At 39.1% G+C, this 21,197-nt stretch overlaps 2 protein-coding genes across 2 annotated transcripts; both read right to left on the bottom strand.

Moving 5' to 3' along the window:
- Window positions 1–991: 991 nt before the first annotated feature.
- Window positions 992–13,496, bottom strand: LOC119727561 (linear gramicidin synthase subunit D-like). The gene is made up of 24 exons (XM_038199487.1): window positions 13,110–13,496; window positions 12,503–12,619; window positions 12,238–12,393; window positions 11,898–12,029; window positions 11,356–11,521; window positions 10,884–11,037; window positions 10,139–10,258; window positions 9,443–9,661; window positions 8,935–9,131; window positions 8,565–8,765; window positions 8,078–8,227; window positions 7,635–7,830; window positions 7,348–7,528; window positions 7,102–7,163; window positions 6,793–6,932; window positions 5,986–6,152; window positions 5,544–5,769; window positions 5,062–5,205; window positions 4,017–4,189; window positions 3,532–3,737; window positions 2,769–2,909; window positions 2,571–2,663; window positions 2,174–2,332; window positions 992–1,722 (listed from the first exon to the last, which is right to left on the bottom strand). Exons 1-24 carry the CDS (start codon window positions 13,351–13,353, stop codon window positions 1,576–1,578), a joined length of 3,891 nt encoding a protein of 1,296 aa, XP_038055415.1. The 5' UTR covers window positions 13,354–13,496; the 3' UTR covers window positions 992–1,575.
- Window positions 13,497–14,134: 638 nt separating this feature from the next.
- Window positions 14,135–21,025, bottom strand: LOC119727560 (mitochondrial ornithine transporter 1-like). The gene is made up of 6 exons (XM_038199486.1): window positions 20,889–21,025; window positions 19,919–20,107; window positions 19,227–19,623; window positions 17,083–17,255; window positions 15,813–15,971; window positions 14,135–15,489 (listed from the first exon to the last, which is right to left on the bottom strand). The coding sequence occupies exons 2-6, from the start codon at window positions 20,067–20,069 to the stop codon at window positions 15,359–15,361; spliced, it is 1,011 nt and encodes a 336-aa protein (XP_038055414.1). The 5' UTR covers window positions 20,070–20,107; window positions 20,889–21,025; the 3' UTR covers window positions 14,135–15,358.
- Window positions 21,026–21,197: the final 172 nt, after the last annotated feature.

The raw sequence follows: 21,197 nt of genomic DNA, 5'->3' as shown, positions 1-21,197 counted from the left end.
TTACATCCCTTTCCGAGGAATTTTATTGAAAAGTGAACTTCTTGAAATATAAAAATGTCCATGCTTTCCTGGACAACCGAGGGCGCTGCTACTGTGATGTCATTTCAGGAAGACACTGTTCAATTTCGGTGTTTTAAGTTCAAATTGTGAACCCAAAACTTTGCTCGTTGAAAACATCTGTGAGAAAAGTTTGCCTACTGGCTATTATTACCGCCATCATCGCGCCATGTACTGATACAACAAGGAATTGACAAAGCAAAGAACGAACTTTAAGAAATACAAGCAAAGAACGGACTTTACGACAGCAAAATATCCAAAATTAGTCAGCTTTTAGTGCTGAAATAATTGTAACAATGGGATTTCTGCCTGAAATGACATCACACTTTTGCTCATGAATATGGATATTTGCATAACACATCCAAAAAGGCACCAAAATGTCCTTGAAAATGGCTTGAAATCAAAGATAAAAAACAGGCTTAAATATGAAATAAAGGTGCATGTTGAAGGACTGCATAAAACAATTTACATTGTATGAGCCCTTTAATGGATTGCTCTTTTATCTGTTTTTAATTTCAATGGAACAATTGAAAAAGTCACTTAATCAAGCTTCACTTCAATGCATACACTGGTGCCAGTGGCGTCGCCAAGGGGGGGGGGGGGGGGGGGGGGGGGGGGGGGGGGGGGGGGGGCACGTGCCCCCCCTGCCCACCGAGTGCCCCCCCCCCCCCATCAAATGCTGGTGCCCCCCTATCTTCTGCAAAATTCTGCACGCTGTTAAAATCATTACCTCAAAAATAGCAATTTCTTGAGATATCTTCAGATCGAATTTAGCATCAAATGTGGCACCATTTGCATCTAGCCCATCCTCCGTATGCGAACATTTTCCCTCCCCAGGACGGCGATCCGTATCCACCTAAGTGCCCCCCCCCCCCCCATCAAATGCTGGTGCCCCCCTGTGCCCCCCCCCCCCCCCCCCCCCCCCCACACTGAAAAGTCTGGTGACGCCACTGACTGGTGCACATATTAATTGTGAGGTACAATGTAAATTGTTTAATTTTTGCCAGATCTCCAAAATATTCTATCATGCAAGAGAGAACAATAATCCCACACATTTTGATATAAAACAAACTGCTCTGAATGATGATAGCAATTAATTATTAGAAGGATATAAACTGTCACAGATGCTTATCTTATCAAATGTTTTTGATGTTTTCCAATGTCAACCAAATGCTTGTAAGATTTCCCACCACCCAGCAAAGGGAAACTATAAAAAATTAATAACTACATCGAAAAAAACTGACAAAACTTACTTTGACCCAATAAAACAACCTGCAGACTATAGAAGATCACACACTGTTAAAATTGTGCATTTTAAATTTTCAAGTCAGGATTTTTATATAGCACAACTTTACTTTTTCATGATGGTTTGTGGAAAGGAATGTAACATGCTGATGAAAAATTTGTATAAAACTTTTCTGTCTTTTCTTGAAGTTAATCTTCTGCCTAATTACATTGAAAGGCACAGATTTGATCAACTTGTGACATTTAAAATAATTGAATAATTGTTGACATAACTCAGACTGCTGGGAAGTCTGTAGGTTCAATGAGTATCTCGTTAACTGCCACACCTTCTGGTTGAGTCACAGCATACAGAACTGCTCTGCCTATGTCATCTGGCGATAGAAACTTATCCACATCAATATTGGCATATTGATCTACGGCCTAAAAACACAAAAAAAAAAAAATTACAGAGCAGCCTGACCCTGATAAATCACATAACTCCCAACAGTGGATTTCTCTCAGACTACCTGATCAGAGCTGAGGAAAATGAAGGATATTCGTTCTAGCTACTGGATTGGAAGGAATCTTGCAACCTGACGCCGCTTTTTCTTCATATATCATCTTAATAAAGGTTAGGCATTGCAAAAATGATGAAAAGACATGCATCTGGGACAGAGAAACATTTCCAATTTTATCGAGCATGAAAGTTTTACTTGATTTCAATTTTGTTAGGAAATACTTCATTGACTCTCAATAGACTTTGTACAAAACCGCTTACGTGGCATCATTTTGCAACATTCATTTGCGAGCAAAAAGTAAAACGTCAGTGTATGAAAACACAATAATTAGTCTTTTCAGCAATCACATATTTCTTTATTCTTGAATTACTCACTTCCTTGTCAATGATGTGATCAGCGATGGCAGACGTGACGTCACCGGGCTGTATGTTAGTCACTCGTATGCCGGTTCCAACCAGTTCCTTCCTCAAAGATGACGTCAATCCTTCCACAAAGAATTTGGACCCACTGTAGACAGCCAGACCAGCAAATGCCTTTAAAAGATACAACAGAAACAAAGTAAGTCTTATTTTATCTGACTTGTTTGAAATCATGAAAATGAATTAAACTGCTGCGCATAGCATATTGCCTAATTTGACCTGAACTTTGCAAATCAACAAAATTAGATGGCCTATTGTTTTGTTGCGAAGCTGTGAATTAAGACCTTTCTCAAAGGCAAAAGATGTTTGAAATTATCAACTTCAAAATTTTGATAATTAAAAAGTAACTTACGGCTCTGCCTGCATCTGATGACGTATTCACAATGTGACCTTTGCCCCTTGCTATCATTCCTGACAGAACGGCACCAATGCCATTCAGAACTCCCTGGAAAATAAGACAAATTCTTTTCTATATATCTCATTTCTTGCCAATTTACATAGTACAGTTTATTTTTTGATCTCATTGTTGACGTTATGTCTTCATATTCACCTTGCAGTTTACATCTACCATTCTCTCCCAAGAATCTTCTAATAAATTCTTCATCAAAGTGAAGTGCATGATCCCTGCATTGTTAACAAGAATATCCACTGGGCCTAGCTCAGCCTCTGTCTTAGCAACCAGATCTTTCACCTGTCACAAAAGGAGAATCATTAAAAAGGAACATTTTACTCATTTTGCTACCGTCATTCAAGAAGACCAAAAGAGCAATACGAGTGATGCTCTTAACAAAATACCATAGTGAGGAAATGGTGAAAACGACTTGCTAACCTTTAATATTCAACACCTTTGAAATGTTATTAAATATATAAGTGATATTTATAAGTGTAGTCAATGACTATAATAGATGTTGACTTTACAACTTCAGTTTGGAAAATGTATGAAATTATAAGTGTTATAGTAGAGATACTTCTCTGACTGCTCCAAAGTACATCACAAGTCAATTCACAAGTGAAAGGAATACCTTTGTTATAATTCATCTTTTTATTCCATTAATTCGTTTAATTCACACTTGTGGGTATTTAACTTGGGACTGGATGACTTGTGATGACTTGTGATGACTTGGGATTGACTTGTGATGACTTGTGATGACTTGTGATTGACTTGTGATTGACTTGTGATTGACTTGTGATAACTTGTGATTGACTTGTGATGACTTGTGATTGACTTGTGATTGACCTGTGATTACTTGTGATGACTTGTGATGACTTGTGATGACTTGTGATACATCACAAGTAGCTCGGGTAAGCTTTACCTGTTGTCGTATACAGACATCTGTTTTGACCGCCAGGACTTTTCCTCCAATCTCTGCAATCTTGAGTCTTGCTTGTTCTAGTTTCTCTTCATGTCTTGCTGCTAATGCAACTGATGCACCTGCTTGCGCTAAGCACTTAGCAATACCCAGACCGATTCCTGATGAACCTCCAGTGATGACAACCACCTTGCCCTCCAGGGGTCTGGCTGTTTAAAGATAACACAAACTTAGCTTGTGTTCTTCAGTCATGACACCTTTTTTGCACTGATGATTAATGCATCATACATCATACTTCCAGCCTTGCTAATTGTTAGGTTTTATTTCTAACTATGGTCGAAATAAAGCAGAAAACTGTCCTTTTTCGTTCACTTAAAACTGCGTCACCCGAGTAATTAGAACCCCACTCCCAATGAATGTTTTTTTTTTTAAACAATTCACATGTTGCTGCCTCTATTCATTTTGCAATACAGAAAATAATTTCTTACAACTGAACTTCAAAGACATTGGAGGCATCAAAATCTTCTTGACAAACAGCTGTTGGAGATAACCACGAATAAGTCTTTTATCCAAAGGAGGATAAGACATTTGTAGAGTAGCGAGCAAAGTTTCAAGATTGGCTCTATGGAAGGAGGTGTAATCCATGAAGAACGATTCATTCCTGTAAAAAAGACAATTTGACACAAAAAAGGTGGTTACTGATTTTCTTCCTGGATCTTTTGCTGCTGAGTTATGGAAGATATCTATGGGGGAGTTGGGAAGTTTACCCCCAACCCCCACCTTGCTCTTTTGCATAGACAGATATCATAATGTGTCATTTCAGGACACATTAGAAGACCCTAGGTCTTCTACGACATAATTGTTATCATTGCAACCAAGGAGCGAAAGCTACGGCATACAAGACTCTGGTCAGACCACAGTTAGACCATCTTGAATCTTCATCACCAAATTTACATTGATGCTTTGGAAGCTATTCAAAATCAGGCTGCCAGATTTGTGAAAAGAGATTTTAGTTGAAATAGCAGGGTTTCTTCAGTGGTTCAAGACCTTACATGGATATGACTGGAAGAAAGAAGGCTTAGTGCTCGACTGATCCTCTTGCACAAAGCACACTATCAACTTGCCATCAACTTGCCTCCATCAATGTAAACAAGTGCTCCATCAACACCAGCCTAAAAAGATTCACTGGACAAAATTCAGGCCTATCATTCTCTCATCTTCAAACAAATAAGGATTGCTATAAGTTTTCCTTCTTGCCAAGAACTGTAGCCCAATGGAACACTCTATCGATAGATATTAGGGACTCGCAAAGTCTAACTGTCTTCAAATCTAAAATCCAACAGAAATCTTCTCGCACTCATAAACGGGGCTCTTAATTCATATGCTGCTAGCTAGTACCGCATCTGTGCCCTGTGCGGGATATCCTAGCTATCAAGGAGTTTGCACAATATTTTACAGATGCAGAGAGAGAGAGCAGTCAGCCATAAAAGAATGAAGTAAAACTTGAAAGTTGTACTTTGGTTTTATTCTTACTTGACAATGTTGTCCAGTTTGTCAGCCAACACTGAATCCTCCTTATTCACTCCATGATGAAGTTGCTTCAACTCATTGCACCATTCATGAAAGGGCATCAGTCGCAATGGGTAGCCCAAATCTGCTATCCACTCAAACAAAGTCCTGTCGAATAAATGTGTGACATATCATCTTGTGATGACCATGTACCAATAGCAAGATGGGGGGGGGGGGGGGGGGGGAATCGAGGCAGCCCTTACCATTTGAGGACCTGGCTCCCCCTAGTGTGCCTGGCCCACTTAGAATTTGGGGGAAGGCAAAAATGATTGCTTTTTAATTTTTAAATGCCTATTGAGTTCCAACTCAATGAAAGTACCTTATAAGAGTGCCCTTGCAAAATGGACCCCAGTAACTCCAATGTGGGTGCTCCTGGATTTACGGCTGAACAAAGGAGGAGATGAAGAATTTACAAAGCAAAGTAAAAACAAGTTTTATGGACATACCTGCATTTGAGTGGTGCTGAGTGCACGAGATGGTAGACCTTCCCTACAACTAGCATGACATTCTGGCAGGCTTTGACAATAAATTCACTGGCGAAGTCTACTGGTGTCATTTCAATCAACCATTTGATATCAGGAGCAGAGAGAGTACGGATGCAACCCTGTAGTGTCAGCAGATTGGTGTCTGAGGGATTCCATGCACCTGTCACAGAGTCTCCAGATAGGTTACCTGTAGTGCAAGAATGTAACCAATTAATTATAAGGAACAGGTAAGGGAGAGTTGACCAACTTATCAAAAGAAAAAGAATTAAAGTTGATGGGTGTGTCCCATTATCTACAGTTACTATTCATTGCTCATGTGAAAATGTAGTTTTCAAAAGAAAAGAAGAAATCAAATAAAAACCAAATTTAGGCTGAGGTCATTTTTTCCACAAACTACATGTACCTGGTCGGTAGATGACTGCAGGAAGGCCGCGTGACTGGGCTCTCTGGACTAACTGCTCAGCAACCCATTTACTCTGACTGTAACCATCTGTGAGTTGGTCGCCAAATGTGGACATGTCAGAATCCTCACAACAATTCTTAAGACCTACTGGAAATACCGAGTTGGTGCTGTGTAGAAATAATAGAAAAAAATTTAATCAGAGATAACTTTGAAAAATAATGTTGAGATGTGAACATCCCATGCTCCTCCCTCTGAAAAAGAATATTGCTATAACAAATGCAGCCTGCTACAACAGTTTATATACAGGCCAGTGGAGTATACAAGGGGGGGGGGGGGGCAGGGGCATATTAGCACCCCACCAAACACCTGGCTGACTTTTTTGAAAGACATTTTTTTCATTAACTACATTTCCATAAATGGTGAGAGTTGTGACACAAAAAAAAAAAAAACAAGCTCCAAAAACATACAATATGCCGTGCAAATTGGCATATATTTTCCAGTATGCATAATGGTCAGCTTTGAAGAGTGCCCCCTTTGAAAGACGGGTACAGATCCCCGCCCCCCCCCCCCCCCTTGATTTTATGGAGGCCAAGTATCCGGGGAAAAAATATGTCTAGAGTTCCGCGCGGCTGTACAAGTGAGGTTTCCCCCGGACATATAAAGCTGGATACACCACTGATACAGGCACCAGCAAAGCATCAGGTTAACTCATCAGTGATAAATCAGAAGCTGCAAATGTAACTCCATTCATCGCGTGCCAGGCAAGTTGAATCTAATTGATGCAATTCTTTGATTATAATTGCTTACCTGACATAATGCAGAGGCTTGATCTTATTGGTGCATGAGAAGAGAACTATGTTCTGTGTGCCAATGACGTTAGCTCCACGTAATGCCTCATATGGATAGACCAAATTTACATAGGCAGCTGCGTGAATAACACTGTCAATCTGTGAGTGATAAAAATAAGTTTAGAGAAAAACTGTGTATCACTGACATTGAGTTTTACAAGTGATGGGGAACACACACACAAATAAAAAAAAAGATAACCTAACTTCAGAGAAACATTACCTAACATAAAATATGGTCAAGCGCCAAATGGAAGTTACAGGCTGTTACCTCAAATGTTAGGTATGTGTAATCTTCCTCCATCATGCCAAGTCGAATCAGAGACACATCACCTGAAAATGAAAACAAATTGTTATCTTAGCAACAATTCTTGGAAAGTTGACCTCTAAAAGTTTCAGCTACCCCTGTTAGATATCTGCTTGAAGATAAAAGCAAAAGGCTTGTTTTGTACGTGGTGATGCAATCTGTATTAAATACAGCGAGTCTGGTTTACATCATTGGAATTATTTAATTTACCTGTGATTGCTGTGACTCTCTTGTCAAACTTAGCCAATAAGTCACTCCCATCAGGTGTGCCTTCTCTTGCATCATCATGACTATCATCCTCAGGAAGCATGTTGTATTGTCTCATCGTTGCTAGTAAACGGTCCTTCCCTGACAAGTCTGGTAGTTCTTTCACTAGACAATAAATGTGGTTCTGTTCAAGACAATGAAGAATATCATTGATAGTAATAAAATAATTAACAGATTAAGTTTAGGCTTCAGTTAATTAGGAAATAAACTGCTCATCCTTAAATGCTTACCTCTGTCTTGATGAGAAGATCCCTCAATATGAACGCACCCAGAAACCCAGTTGCTCCTGTCAGTAACACCCGGCCAGCATTCCATCGATCTCCATAATGTATGGAGCGCCAAAAGGCACGTAATTGCATATCAATGCTGACGATGCCTTGATCATGTTGTTCAACTTCTTCATGAAGATTAATGTTGTGATGTAAACTGTAACATTCCATCAATTATAAAACAATGGATGGAAAATGAACTGGTCACTTGTTAGTTTTGAATTTTAATTTACAGAGAACTAAACATTTCAAACCCATAACAGAGTTTTTCTTAGAGGCTGAAGGTTCTACGATCAAAATGCCTTCGTTACTTATTACCTGTACATTTCAGGCCATTCCAGGCAGTTTAAATTGAAGCATTTTTTGTATAGTTTTTAGAACTCTCATCTGGCATCTATCCTTACCTTTGGTCCACGTTGTCTCCTACAATCTTGGAATCAATCAGTGTTGACATCTGAGCCACTGTGGAGTGTATGAACAATTCACGAACAGTCATCTCTACCCCAAAACCATCTTTGATCTGGTTCAGAAGCCTTGCTGCTAGCAAAGAATGACTGAAGAGAAAACAAAAAACAAATTTTTCAAGTTGGTTGGTTAAATAGATAACAGATAAATCAGGCAAGGAAAATTGAGTTTGGAAGAAACAGTAGTCAATATTCAAAGCCTTGCTGCCAGCAAAGAATGACAAGAGAAAAACAAAAGAACTAATGCTTGTATTGGTTGGGTAAATAGATATAAAGTGGTCTGCTATAATTGTTATGTTGGGTGACATCACACCAGGAAACTTCAGTTGAGAAACAATAGTCTATCACTACAGATAAAAGGCCACTTAATTATGTTATCAACAAATTACCGACTAATAACTCATTTGTGACAACTTGAAGAACTTACCCTCCGAGATCAAAGAAGCTTTCTTGTACATCTACATTAGAGATTCTCAGTAGATCACTCCACATACCAGACACTGTCTTCTCTGTCTCCGTACATGGTTTTCCTTGCTCACCGTTGACTGGAGCAAAGTCTGCTGTCTCAGGATTGAAGTCTGGAAGAGCTTTCTTGTCTAATTTGCCAGAGGCGGGTAGAAGTGGCATACTACAACAGAACATTTACCAACAAGTTGCTGCTTCAAATTTTAGTTTATAATTTAATTGAGAACAAACTCCATCATAATGGACCTTGAACAGTACCTACATCGTGTTTGTACAAATCCATTTGTTTTCGTATGTAAAATAGTAAAATCCATTTATTTTCCCTTACATACCTTGTAAGAAACACAATGTATGCAGGAACCATGTAACTAGGTATTATTGTCTTGAGTGCTGAGCGTATATCCTTCTTGCTGGTTGCTTCTGATTGGACGATGTAAGCCACTAGGTATTTGTCATCTCCTTCTGCTCCTTTAGCTAACACTGTACATGCACTGACCATTGGGAGGTCTAACAGAGCTGCTTCTACTGCCTGAAAGATATGTCAAAAAGCGGGAAGTAATATGCAGTCATCTGTGAGAGGGCGGGATCATTTTGGATTTCCAAGACTTGGTAAATTAAGTATACCCTTTGGGTCTGTGCTGGATGAGGTAGAAAGTTGCATTAATATATTGCAAGAAAGTTACATGGAGTTCGCAGTAAACAAAGTGCAGCACTTTAGGTGCTCATACCACCTGTACTTCCTCTTCATTAATCTGTTAAAGTGCTCTTTGGCTTATAGGTGCACATTATTGTTGCTCAGTTGCAATAGGAAGTACAGATGGTCTTACTCTAAATTCTCACCTGTATTTCTATACTGTAACCTCTAATCTTGACCATCGTATCACATCGTCCACATATTTCCAAGTGACCATCAGATAACATGTATCCCCAGTCACCAGATCTATACAACCGGTCACCAGCGTATTCTGGAACACTCTCTGGACGAGATATAAAACGTTTGGCATTCATCTCTGGCCGATTCAGATAACCGCGAGCAAGACCAGGACCTCCTACATAGATCTATGTTAATAAAAAATGAAAAGGGGCGGTAGCTTATCATCAGCTTAGCTAAACAAAAATGAAGGAAGACTGCAGTTACGTTAGCTGTTAACCCTGTTATGATGTGCTATCATGAGTTTGAGAAAAACATTATTTTCTGCCAACGTGATAAAGTTGCATAAAATTATCTATATTTGATATTTTTTGCTGGACTAGCAAGGCCAGCCTATTGTTCTCTGACTAACTGAGCCACTGACTGGCTCCCTCCCCCCTATGGACTGACTGACTTACTGACTGACTCCCCGACCATACTGACTGACTGCCCCTAGCTATGGACCGACACACTGCCTAAGACACTGAGTATAAAAAAACAATTCCCAAACCGAGACTTTTTGGGTCCATCTTGACAAGGCTAGCCTAGATCATTTCTAACAGACAATTTTCGAAGATAATTTTGACAAACCAAATATGATGGATTGGTTGAGATTGAATGCCTACCTCTCCTGATGATCCTACTGGTTGTAATTCCATCTCATCATTCAGGATGACAACATGTGCACCTGGAAGTAACCTGCCAGCGGGACAAAACTTCTGTGTCTTCTCTGGACTGCCAGATGCCTTGAGAGATCAACATCAAATAATTAACTGCCAATTTCTGTACTTCAAGATGCTTATCAAGTTAATCCCACAATCAAACAAATGTTACAAAACAAGTCTAAAATGCAGTAATTTCCCGAGATCTTAGTAATTCTGGACAAAATGGACAGTTTTGGATTTGGCCCTAGCCCTGCCTAGCTTTGTTTGTGTACATTTCTCAGGGTAATAGCTTGAGTCTGAGTTTAACAAAGATAAGGCGGTTATAGCAGGGTTCAACCTAAGCAGTAGTCCACTCACCAAATGCGAGTAATAACAATGGCAGACTAGTCAAAACCATTCCCTAAGTAGTCCGGCAGGTGAGTCAAAACTATTGTAAATAACATTGTTGTTTATTACGTTGTGGTGCAAAAATAAAAACATCTATTGTAGACTAGTGAAAAGGCCCCTGGACTAGATACGAGTCTGTTTCTCTAGTCTGACTGGCTGTTGAAAAAAAAAAGAGTTAAGGGCGAACCCTGGTTAAAGTGAACAAACTCAAGTGTAACAGTTGATTGACAGGCAGACAGGGTCCATCCCACATGGTCAACAGGAAGATAAGAGAAAAGCTTGCAAGTGGAAGTAATGTTTGAACAGCGTTTCATCTTACCAGGAGATTTTTCATCTCTAGAGTGAGGTTCGTTGCAGCGACATCATGCGTCTCAGACACACTGTATAAATTCATGACAGTCACATCAGGTAGAATCTCAGCAATTCTTGCCATGAGGCCTACTGTCACCACCTCACCACATAGAACAATCAATCTGAAATACAACAAAGTGAAACATGACAAACAGCAAATTTAAATTAGATGAGACCATCTCAAACAAATTCAGTGAGTTTAAAAACTAGCTGCTTGATGTTTCACAAATAGGGGCAGCTTGGAATAAAACACATGTTGGAAAAACAACAATCGGAATTCAGCTCTTCAATATTATTCTGAATACAACTTCTTCCACTTGAAAATGTTTAACTAACACATAACCCTTACTTGATTCATTTCTAGCAATCTCCCACATTGTTTTACTGTTAGTACAAATCTGCAGCATCTAAGTGTTCTTACTTAATGGGAAAGTGTTCACCTGAATGATCCAAGGCACGTTGCAATGTCCACATTGTCAGTATCTAAGACTGTAGCCAGAAGTGATGGAGTAAACAACATCCGTGTGATAGAATGCCTCTCAAGAAACGACAAGAGTAAGGCAGGGTCGTATATGACGTCATCAGGGATGATGTAGAGAGGAAACCCTAAATAGAAGAATTTAGGGTTTTTAATGATAGAATGATACATTTTGGATGAATATTTCCCTCAAAAGTAAAGAATTAGGGTTCTACTTGCAGGGGGAGGGGACTTGGGGGTCCCCATTTCTGGAGAGGGGCACTCAATTAACTTTAAGCAACACAAAGGGTTTTGCCATCAAATTCTTAGGAGACGGGGAAGACGGGGGGATGGGGATGGGCCTGAAGGGGGAGGGGGTGCCCTCATATCCCCCACCAGTTAATTCATTGGATGAGCGTGATAATAGCTAATGATGATAATAGTGATCGTCATCGTCATCATCACCAACACTGTCACCATGTGGTGATGATGATGGTGGCAATGATGATTATGCACAATGATTACCTTTCAGTAATGGTCTCAGCATCTCCCAGACAAAGAAGACATTGCAAGCGATGCGGTCACCTTGTTGGAATGGGTAGTTGATATGCCGCCAATGATATGAGAACACTGCAGCTCGATGTACACACATGATACCTGGCAAATGACATCAGACACATCATCAGTGCTCAAGACAGGGGGTGTAAACGTTTACTTTAAATGCTGAAAGCTCAAATGTGCCATATATTTGCTATATATGGCTTGCATTAATACACTAGCCAATGGAAGCGGCTGAATCCACTTTTCCATAGACACCTGTTACTGCTAGCCGTAGCCAAGCAATTCAGACACAGCCTTAATTTACCTTTTGGTTTTCCTGTTGTACCAGATGAGTAAGCCACAAATGCTAAGTTATCCTGAGTGACTTGAGGGCACATAGACACATGTAGACCTCGCTTTATGTTCTCGTCCTTCATTCTGATGGACCAATTTGCATCAAGAACTGTCACATCATGAGCTCCTGTCAATGTAAATAAGGCAAAATCTGATTGCAGCTGTAGTGTAGTGTATATCCAGTGAGCTTCTATAATTAAAGGAGACTGCTTTCAAGAAACAATGACACCACTGACCTTTGAGTCTTGGGACTAAATCTGTGAAGGTGATGACTGAGACTGGTTTTGCATCTTGTAAGACGTCATCAAGTAACTGCTGAGGATAAGAAATGTCTAGAGGTAGGTAGGCACCACCTGGAGTAAAACACAAAATGCTAAAGTTTGTTTAGGAGATCATCAGAAATTATACCAAGAACTTTTCGTAGTAAACAGACAAATAAACTGTCTAAACTGTTCTTTAAATTACATAATAATCACAATATCATTAGCCTTAATTTCTAGCAGTCCAGTGTAAACTACTGCGTTTGTAAGTAGTGAAGAGGTCGGCGTTGCTCTAAAATTAAATGATTGAGTGGAAAATGAACACTTTTTGAGGACCTGATTTTTACCCATATTCAAATATTTATAGGAATATAACTTATGTAATTGTTTCCCAAAATATACATTTATCAGCCCCTCCCCAAAAAGGAACATGAACTATTTTATAGGGGGGAGGGGGAGGGTAGACTTAATGGGACGGGGAGGAGAGGTGTGGGAATGGGATGAGAAAGCTAATACAATGACAATAAGCCTATTCTATGGCATTATAATCACTAACCACCACATTTATTTGGACTGAACTCACCTGCTTTTAGGATCGCAATATAAGCGATGGGATACTCGAGACATTTCTCCAGATATATCCCAACAATAGAATCGCCAACCACACCCTTCCCATGCAGATGTGCTGCTAAGACATCAGTCACTTCATCCAACTCTTTGTATGTCATTGTCTGGCCATCATCTGTTACTATGGCATTTGAATCAGGCAACATCTTGGCTTGACGCCTGAACATGTCCTGAAGACATCCTAACATTTCGTAATCCATTTTGTTGTCACTAATGGAATCAAGTCAAAACTGAGAGAAATCTAGACTGTTTTTGTTGTTGTCCATTAAGTAAGGTTCTGCGTGAAAATATATTATGTGAGTCACCACAAGCACCTGCATGAGCTCAAAGTACAAACTGAACAAACCTTCAGTTTGTACTTTGAGCTCATGCAGGTGCATGAGGTTAATCCTCATGTATTTGTTTAGTGATCTACTGTGGCTACATTTCAAATTTTGTTCTCAAGATCAAATTGAAAACATTCTGGAATCTGTTCCATATGTAAATAGTCACTAAGACAAGTGTTTTTTGTGTACAGAAATCAAACAAAAACTTTTGAAATTAGTTTTTTAATTCTTCTTCGAGTCCAGTCGTATCAGAAGGGGAAGCAGCAACACTGATCTATGAAGAGATTAAAATTGATAGCAAAGATGATCATGCATAGTAACAACCAAAGATATAGTTGTTACTAGGTTGACTTATGGAATAATAATCCTGTTACTATTAACTATCAGTCAGATGGGAGACTAGTAACAATGAGTGTACTTTGAACTCAAGATTGTACCACAACTCACACATGCACTGAATCATCTGCATATACATGTATACAAAGATGCAACATCAAAGGCAATTCTGGGTACACCTTAGGATGTACATCAAACCCATTTTTTAGGGAGGGAAGGGTTCTGTTGGCTATCCCATGTGATACACATGGTGCTTAAATGATAAACAAAAATCAATAAAAAATACAACATAAATGAAACACAGACGGAAAACCCAATGTAGCCGGATTGATATTATCTTCATATCACTACCTGAACAATTTAATTACCCCTTCAAAAAGAAGTACATAGTTCTCCTCCTCAGTTTGAATCGGTCAGTTGATTGGGAAGTTTGACTTTCCTAAAAAGATCAAGGCCCAGAGATGGCGGAACAGTTGAAAGAGTAACTTCAATATAAAGTGCAGATATAATTCATGCATTCTGATCTGGTTATTTCTTGTGTTTAAATCACCAATGTAACGCATTTGTCACAAGTTAAACAATGAAGTTAAACAAATCTTAGAACAAAAGATGTACCTACAGGATATTAAACAAAAAATATCCAATTATCAACCTTTCTCTCAAACTTTATACATTATTTGACACAAATAATGTATAAAAAAGCGAGCAAGGTACTATTGGATTCTGCTTATTTTGGGGGAAAGGGATTGCACCTTTTCAGGAAATGTAGAGCACATTATCCCTTTATATTAACACATTTCTCTATGCTTTGATATATGAGGTTTATTGGCTGAAGTTACATTCTCATTACAGAGATTGTTTTCACAAAAGGTGGTAAATCCAGGTAAAATATGTTGTTGGAATAAGTGACTAAACAGTACTGAAGCCTGGAGGATTCAATTAGGCTAAATTAAAAAAAAACCTGGGCTGTGTGTAGGAAAATATACTTGTTTTTATATATTATTATATTTGATATTTTGAGTATACTTTTATTCTTAGTCAATTTACTTGCTCTGATTATAAGTAGATAACCATTTTTGATATTAGATTGGCAAATTTTCTTAAACTTTGTGCTGATGTTTGCTTACAATTTACACTAATTGTTAGGATAAAAACACCCCCCCCCCATAAATGCAGTACCCCTAAGCACACAAAACAATGTCAAAGGTGATTGATAAAAACAAAAACAAAATAAAGGTTCAGTGCAAAAAAGAACACTTCACTACTAAAATATTATGATCAGTGTGACACGTGGATAAAAATATCCTGAAAACATGAGAAATACAATTTCTCAGAAGGTAATACTGGTAAAAAATTGGCATTTAAACACAACATTTAACCAAATCCTTAAAAGCCAAAAAGTTAAAATATAACTTGTTATTAATCTTTCATTGAATATTTCACTTAAAGAATGAATCATTGACTTTGCATGATATTGCTATAGGTTATTTCATTTATTATTACCTACATTAATACCTTGTCCAGGATAATATAATTGATGACATCACAAAGCCCAGTTTGGTCTGTGTAGCATCATCTGCTTCTTACTCCATTCGTAGGTGAAGAACAATGCAGCACAAGCAGGGAATGAACGCAGAACACAGGGAGTTAGACCAGAATATAGCTTCCTCAAACCTACAGGTGTTAAGTGAAATAAAACACAAAGAAAAACTGAAAGCCAAGCATTGTATTTATTTTTACCCTACTCCTCCCAAATCTGCTAAAAATGCAACAAATTTGACGGAATCAAGAATGTTGTGTATGTCTTTTCATCAAGTATCACTTATTTGTTACTGGCTGTCCTTGTGTGCCAATTTATATTTCACAGCATAACACCACAAGCATGCCTCAGATAAAGCAAAACAATTGCTCCTAAGGGCAAAATTATACCATAACATTATTGTTTGGCTCTTCTTATTCATTTAATTTCCAAATTAAATAAATGAATGTTTGTTTACCTTCTTTTCGGATGATATCCATGGTAACTGAGAGAAAGCCTGGCATCTTTTCAGTAAGGGACCTGACTTGTATTCTAGATTTGACCAGATCTACAGGATAAATGGCTGTCCATAAACCTGCACCAGCCATACCACCACATATCATCAGACGAAATGGACCTGCAATTGAAAAAAAGAGACACTTACGTGCAACAGGGGGAGGGGGAATGAGTTAAAATCACAGGTGTGTGGAAAAAAGCACGCCTGGATTTTTCTAGGAGTGCTTTTGCCGAGTGCCAAAACACTTAACATGTCGCATATCTGTCCACAGGGAAAGCTACTCCACTTACTTCAACAACCATGTCCTTCCCGCTTTCATCTCACTGCACCCTCCCACTGTTCAAATGTACTTAATCTGTGCACTGGAATCACCCATGACGACCACAATTGATTGAATAAAATTTCAAAAAATAAGCTCCCTTTAAACTATTAAAAGCAATCCACAACTCTTTTGCGAAGTTTTGCAAAGCTTAGACCACGTTTTGTAAAGACCGCCGTGTTTTGTTTGAGCAAGCTGACTGGTCAGTGACAATGAATTGACATGTATTCAGCCAATGCCGTTTAAGTTTACAAGTCTGCGCTCAGCGTGCAATACTGAGAACCCTATCCGGCTCGTCAGTAAAAACATCATACACGCGCACGCACCACTGATTACTTGCGCCATTGGCTGCAAACGCTCGAACTGCGTTAACTTCCGGTTCCAAACGGTGCAGACGGTGCTGGAGGTGACGTCACACTAACGAACCGGATAGCCTTGAAGCAAGACGTCCCCTTTTACTGCGGGCAGTCTGCATGTACAGCACTACAGCTCAAGTCTGGTGCCGTTCATTCATAGGTAGTTTATACATGTGCAGGTGACTGATGAGTGCTCGATGCAGTTTATTTAGTGCATATTTCTCTTTGATACTAAAGCTGCATTGAAACAAGGCTACTGTGCCGTCACCGTCATTGGCGCACTGGCCGGCAGAAACCGTTACATGCTATCCAGCCATTTTGCTTGGAGATTCATAAACTACGGTAGGCCTAATGTTTGTTTTTTCCTCTTTACCAGGAGCTAATAAGCGTTATGAAAGTACATTCTAATTGTAATGGGAACCTTCTGAGCGTTGATTTGAGACGATGCTAAGACACTGAGCATAAGAACACTTGACACGCCTGCAACTGTTTTGCTAGTTTCAAAAGAGGGCGCTATGAAAATGATTTAATATATAATGATGTATTCTGCACCTACTTAAATCATCCCTGCTTGTTCCTGCAGGAGTCAGCAGCGTTCTTGATATTTCATAAGCACCGAAGAAAAAGAAATAGCCAGGCATCTCCCGTAACCAGGTACTTGTAAGACCTTGGAAAAGTCCTAATACGCCGTCATTTCTGATGATGTTCTTGGTGATTTGCCAAGGTCCTCTAAAAGAAAAACAGGGTGGAAAGAATGAACAGAATGTAATTAGGGCAATTAAAAAAGTGTGGCAATTGTTGCATTGTTTCCATTCTTTTCTCAAAGGCATTCTCACTGGCTATACCGTACTGACAAGAAGTCACAAGAACTTTTTGCTGTGCTACAAATATCAATATATTTAGCACTTAATATAAACTTAAGTTTACACACTCCAATCTATCACATTCTTGCTATCAGTTCACTATTGATACCATGGAGGTTTTTTTTGGAAGACTAGAAACAAAAAAAAAATCATTTTGAAATTAGAACCACAATAATAAGAAACATATATGAGGCATTTCATTCTACAGTAATGAAAGACAAAACCAGAAAGTGAAAGTTGGTGTAGCGCAGTTGGAGGAGGATGGTAGTTCGATGCAAACAGATCAAGAGGCAACTGAAGTGCTTAATTAGCCATTTCTTCCAATCTGGTGAGGCACCAGTGTTAAACAGCATGAGTAGCTTGACAATGTTATGTTTACCCGGGAAGATGTCAAGGAACAATTAGACAAACTCAAACCTGACAAATGTCCAGGCCCAGATGATATCCACCCAAAGATCTTGAAGGAATGCAGTGACAGCCAAAGTGACATCCATTTTCAAAAAGGGATCCAAAACAAAAGCCGGAACTACAGACAGTGAGTCTTACATGCATATCATGCAAGATAATGGAAACACTCATTAAAGACAGGTTGCAACAACACCTTGATGAACATGGAACATTTTCTGACAATCAACATGGCTTCACAAAGGAGAAGTCCTGCCTAACTAATTTATTGGAGACACTGGAGGAAGTCACAAAGAGTCTGGATCAAGGAGAAGGAGTGGATAAATGTAGATTATGCCTTTGATTAGAAGCCTTTGATTCCGTACCACACAGGAGACTGTTAAACAAGCTGAAAGTATATGGATGCACAGCAAATAAAGGTTATTCACTGGATACAGGAATTCCTTATGGGGAGAACACAAGCAGTCACTGTGAGAAATGCAACTTCATCCCACATTTGTCCCAAGCAGACGTGATGTCCCCAGGCATCGGTATAAGGGCCTCTGCTCATCATCTTGCACATAAATGACCCAGACCTGGTCAACTTTAACATCCAGATGTTTCCAGATGATACAAAAAAATATCACAGCAGCAGACAAACCAGAAGATGCATCAAGACTTTAAAAGGGCATTGATAAGCTACAATAATGGTCTATGAAGTGGCTCTCCGTCCAAGCTTGGAATCCTTGCATGAAGAAAGATATCATTCACAACACTTGAAAAACAACAAAGAAAGAAACAAACTAGTTCCAGGACTTTGACATCCCTCTTACCAAGATAGACTCCAGAAGCTTTACAGCCTTAAACAGAGAAGACTCGAGGAGACCTCAATGAAACAAAATACTGAATGGTTTTGAAAGGGTATACCAGACTAGGCTCTTCACTTTAGCAACAACTGACACAAGAGGACACAGTAAGAAGCTCTTCAAGCCCAGATATCTAAGATGCAGACAAGATTTCTTTACGCAATGATTAGTTAACACCTGGAATATGCTCTTCCACAATACACCATAGAAGCAAAGACTGTAAACTCCTTCAAAACAAAAATTGACAGACATTGGCAAGATACAGGTTTTTTAAAGGCCGGCGCCTAATTAATTCCTATCAAACTGTAAGTGTAAGTCGTTGTGTTAGTGCAACAAGGTTGTAAATCGATTCTACAACAAAGTCGTATTTCGCGTGAATACGCTCCGTGCAACAAGGTCGTATCTTGCGTATCACGACGTCCACTGACTTGTGTGTACATTCGGGTTATTTTAAGCAAGATACGACCTTTTGACGTTGACAGCTCACGTTTCATGTACATGACGTCACACACCATTTTAGGAGATACAACCTTGTTGCACGGACACGACGAAGTGTAAGTGTGGATCAAAGGTTGATTATGACTTACATTCTCTGGGCATGTTTCTTGGAAGTTGCCATAACTTCAGTCATAGCTTGCAGACGACATTTAACAAGCTCTGTTGGGCAAAGAACTAATGACGAAAAGAATCCAGCCACAAACCCTGACGAAGCATTCTGAAAGGCTGTTAAATTCTCTATCTTGTCTGTTCCAGACACGCGACATACAAACTTCTGACAAAGTCCATAAGATAAGAATAAAACAGAAGTTTCTCCGACATTGGCAGCCATTGCAGGCAGAGTGCCTCGGAACAACCCTGGTATACCCTCATTCCTGAAGATCTGTCCACAACATCTGAGAGCACTGGGATACAGATCAGGGTATGTCTGTAGCTTGACCTTGACTGTATCAAACGGTTGGCCAACTAAGACACAAGCTACACCACCTGTAAGCATACAGGAAAAACCATAAACAAAAAGGAAATTAATGACTTATTTACATACAATTTGATTAATACATGTGTAAGTTGTGTTTGAGCGAAAACACTTCCTTTACTAAGACTGAATCTTTCATTTCGCCTCTTGTCTTGATGTGAACAAAATAATGAGAAACATTGTTTACTTAATTTAGATTTATGAAGGGGGGTGTAACAATTCACAAAAAGCATTAGACGTTTTTCGTTTCCTAAAATTATACTGAAGTTATTTATTATTTTTTTAATAGCATTTTCACTATCTTACCTAAAGCACCTGCAGTAAAATCTGCAGCAGCCTGGTAGCTTGCTGCAAGGTTACTACTAGAGGTAACAGGTCGAAGGTCACTGCTGGCCACTGGCTTCAGGTCATCTTGTAGCACTTGTTCACGCTGTACGCTGGTCATGCTGGTCTCCATATTTTTATCCCTTTGGAATTTGTGTAGATACTTGCACTCTACAAATCAATCAGAGATTATAATTTATATCTATAAAAATACAAAGATCCCTGGTTCGAAGCCATGTCATCGCTGCTCATTTTCATTGACTATTTTCTTCTCTGAGTTTATCGTTGAGATAATTTTAATTTAAGGGAAGAAGAGAACGAGAACCTAAGTCATGTAAGTGTCTTGCAGTAATTCAAAGAAAAAACATTAATTATCATAAGTGGTACAACTGGAGTTGTGACGGCGCTACTGCATTAGACTTTACAAAATTCCCAGTGGCTAATGTTACGGCTGCAGCCGTAACGCATTTCCTATTTTCTATCGTTACGGTAGACTGCAACTTTTATAAAAACATGATAAGAAAATATAAAATTAGAAGGAAAAAAGTGAATTTGAACGTTATGAAATTCGGACTTTGTTTCCCTTTTTAAAAAAATCCTCCAAAGCCTCAGGTTAGAAAAGGAGAAAAATTCGAGTAAAAAACTGAGATTCGAACCCACAACCTCGCGGTGCAAAATCCTACCCTCTATCGACTGAGCTGTTGCACTGCTGGCTAAAACGTGTGGAAACAAATAATTAAATACCTGCGTGCGTATCAAAAAAGTATCGTAGAGGGCGCTTAACAACGACTGCCGTAACGATAGCCACTTCGTACAAAATTATAGCCCAACTTTTCGGACTACAATCACTGACAATTGGCTGTACATAATGACAATTAATATAGGCCTACTAGGTTCAACAGATAAAAGTACATGAAGCACTGGCCCTTAACATACGTATTTAAAGACTTACAGTTTCAACTCATCAGACAGTAATCCAACAATTTTATGTTAGAATCTGCAGACCAACAATCCAACATGATCCTGTAAAAACTCATGAAAGGTCATGCTGGTGCGTGGTGTCTTTGGCGCTGGCCGGCCGGTGAAATGAAAAAGTTGTATTGAATGTCGCCCTCAAGCGACTAGATCAAGCTAGGTGGGTAGGTGGGGCCCAAGGATAAAATTGTGGGGGAGGGGGGTACTGGTACTTTAATTACCGATAAATGAAAAATAAAGCAAATCCTGATGAACTTTAATTTTGGAATTAAATCCCGAGAAAATT

Source organism: Patiria miniata, unplaced genomic scaffold (genome assembly GCF_015706575.1).
Source record: "Patiria miniata isolate m_02_andy unplaced genomic scaffold, ASM1570657v1 HiC_scaffold_20, whole genome shotgun sequence".
Classification (NCBI taxonomy): Eukaryota; Metazoa; Echinodermata; class Asteroidea; order Valvatida; family Asterinidae; genus Patiria; species Patiria miniata.
Note: the sequence above shows the minus strand (reverse complement) of the source record. Positions and strands in the feature narration are given on the sequence as shown.

Excerpts from the sequence above, each read along its gene's own strand:
- LOC119727561 (XM_038199487.1), bottom strand. The coding sequence starts at position 13,353 with ATGGATTACGAAATGTTAGGATGTCTTCAGGACATGTTCAGGCGTCAA. Across the intron at positions 5,770-5,985 it reads TGCAGTCATCTACCGACCAG|GTAACCTATCTGGAGACTCT; the intron begins GTACATGTAGTT and ends CTTGCACTACAG. Across the intron at positions 1,723-2,173 it reads ATCACATCATTGACAAGGAA|GCCGTAGATCAATATGCCAA; the intron begins GTGAGTAATTCA and ends TTGTGTTTTTAG.
- LOC119727560 (XM_038199486.1), bottom strand. The coding sequence starts at position 20,069 with ATGGAGACCAGCATGACCAGCGTACAGCGTGAACAAGTGCTACAAGAT. Across the intron at positions 19,624-19,918 it reads TTTTACTGCAGGTGCTTTAG|GTGGTGTAGCTTGTGTCTTA; the intron begins GTAAGATAGTGA and ends GTATGCTTACAG. Across the intron at positions 15,972-17,082 it reads AACAAGCAGGGATGATTTAA|GTCCATTTCGTCTGATGATA; the intron begins GTAGGTGCAGAA and ends TTTCAATTGCAG.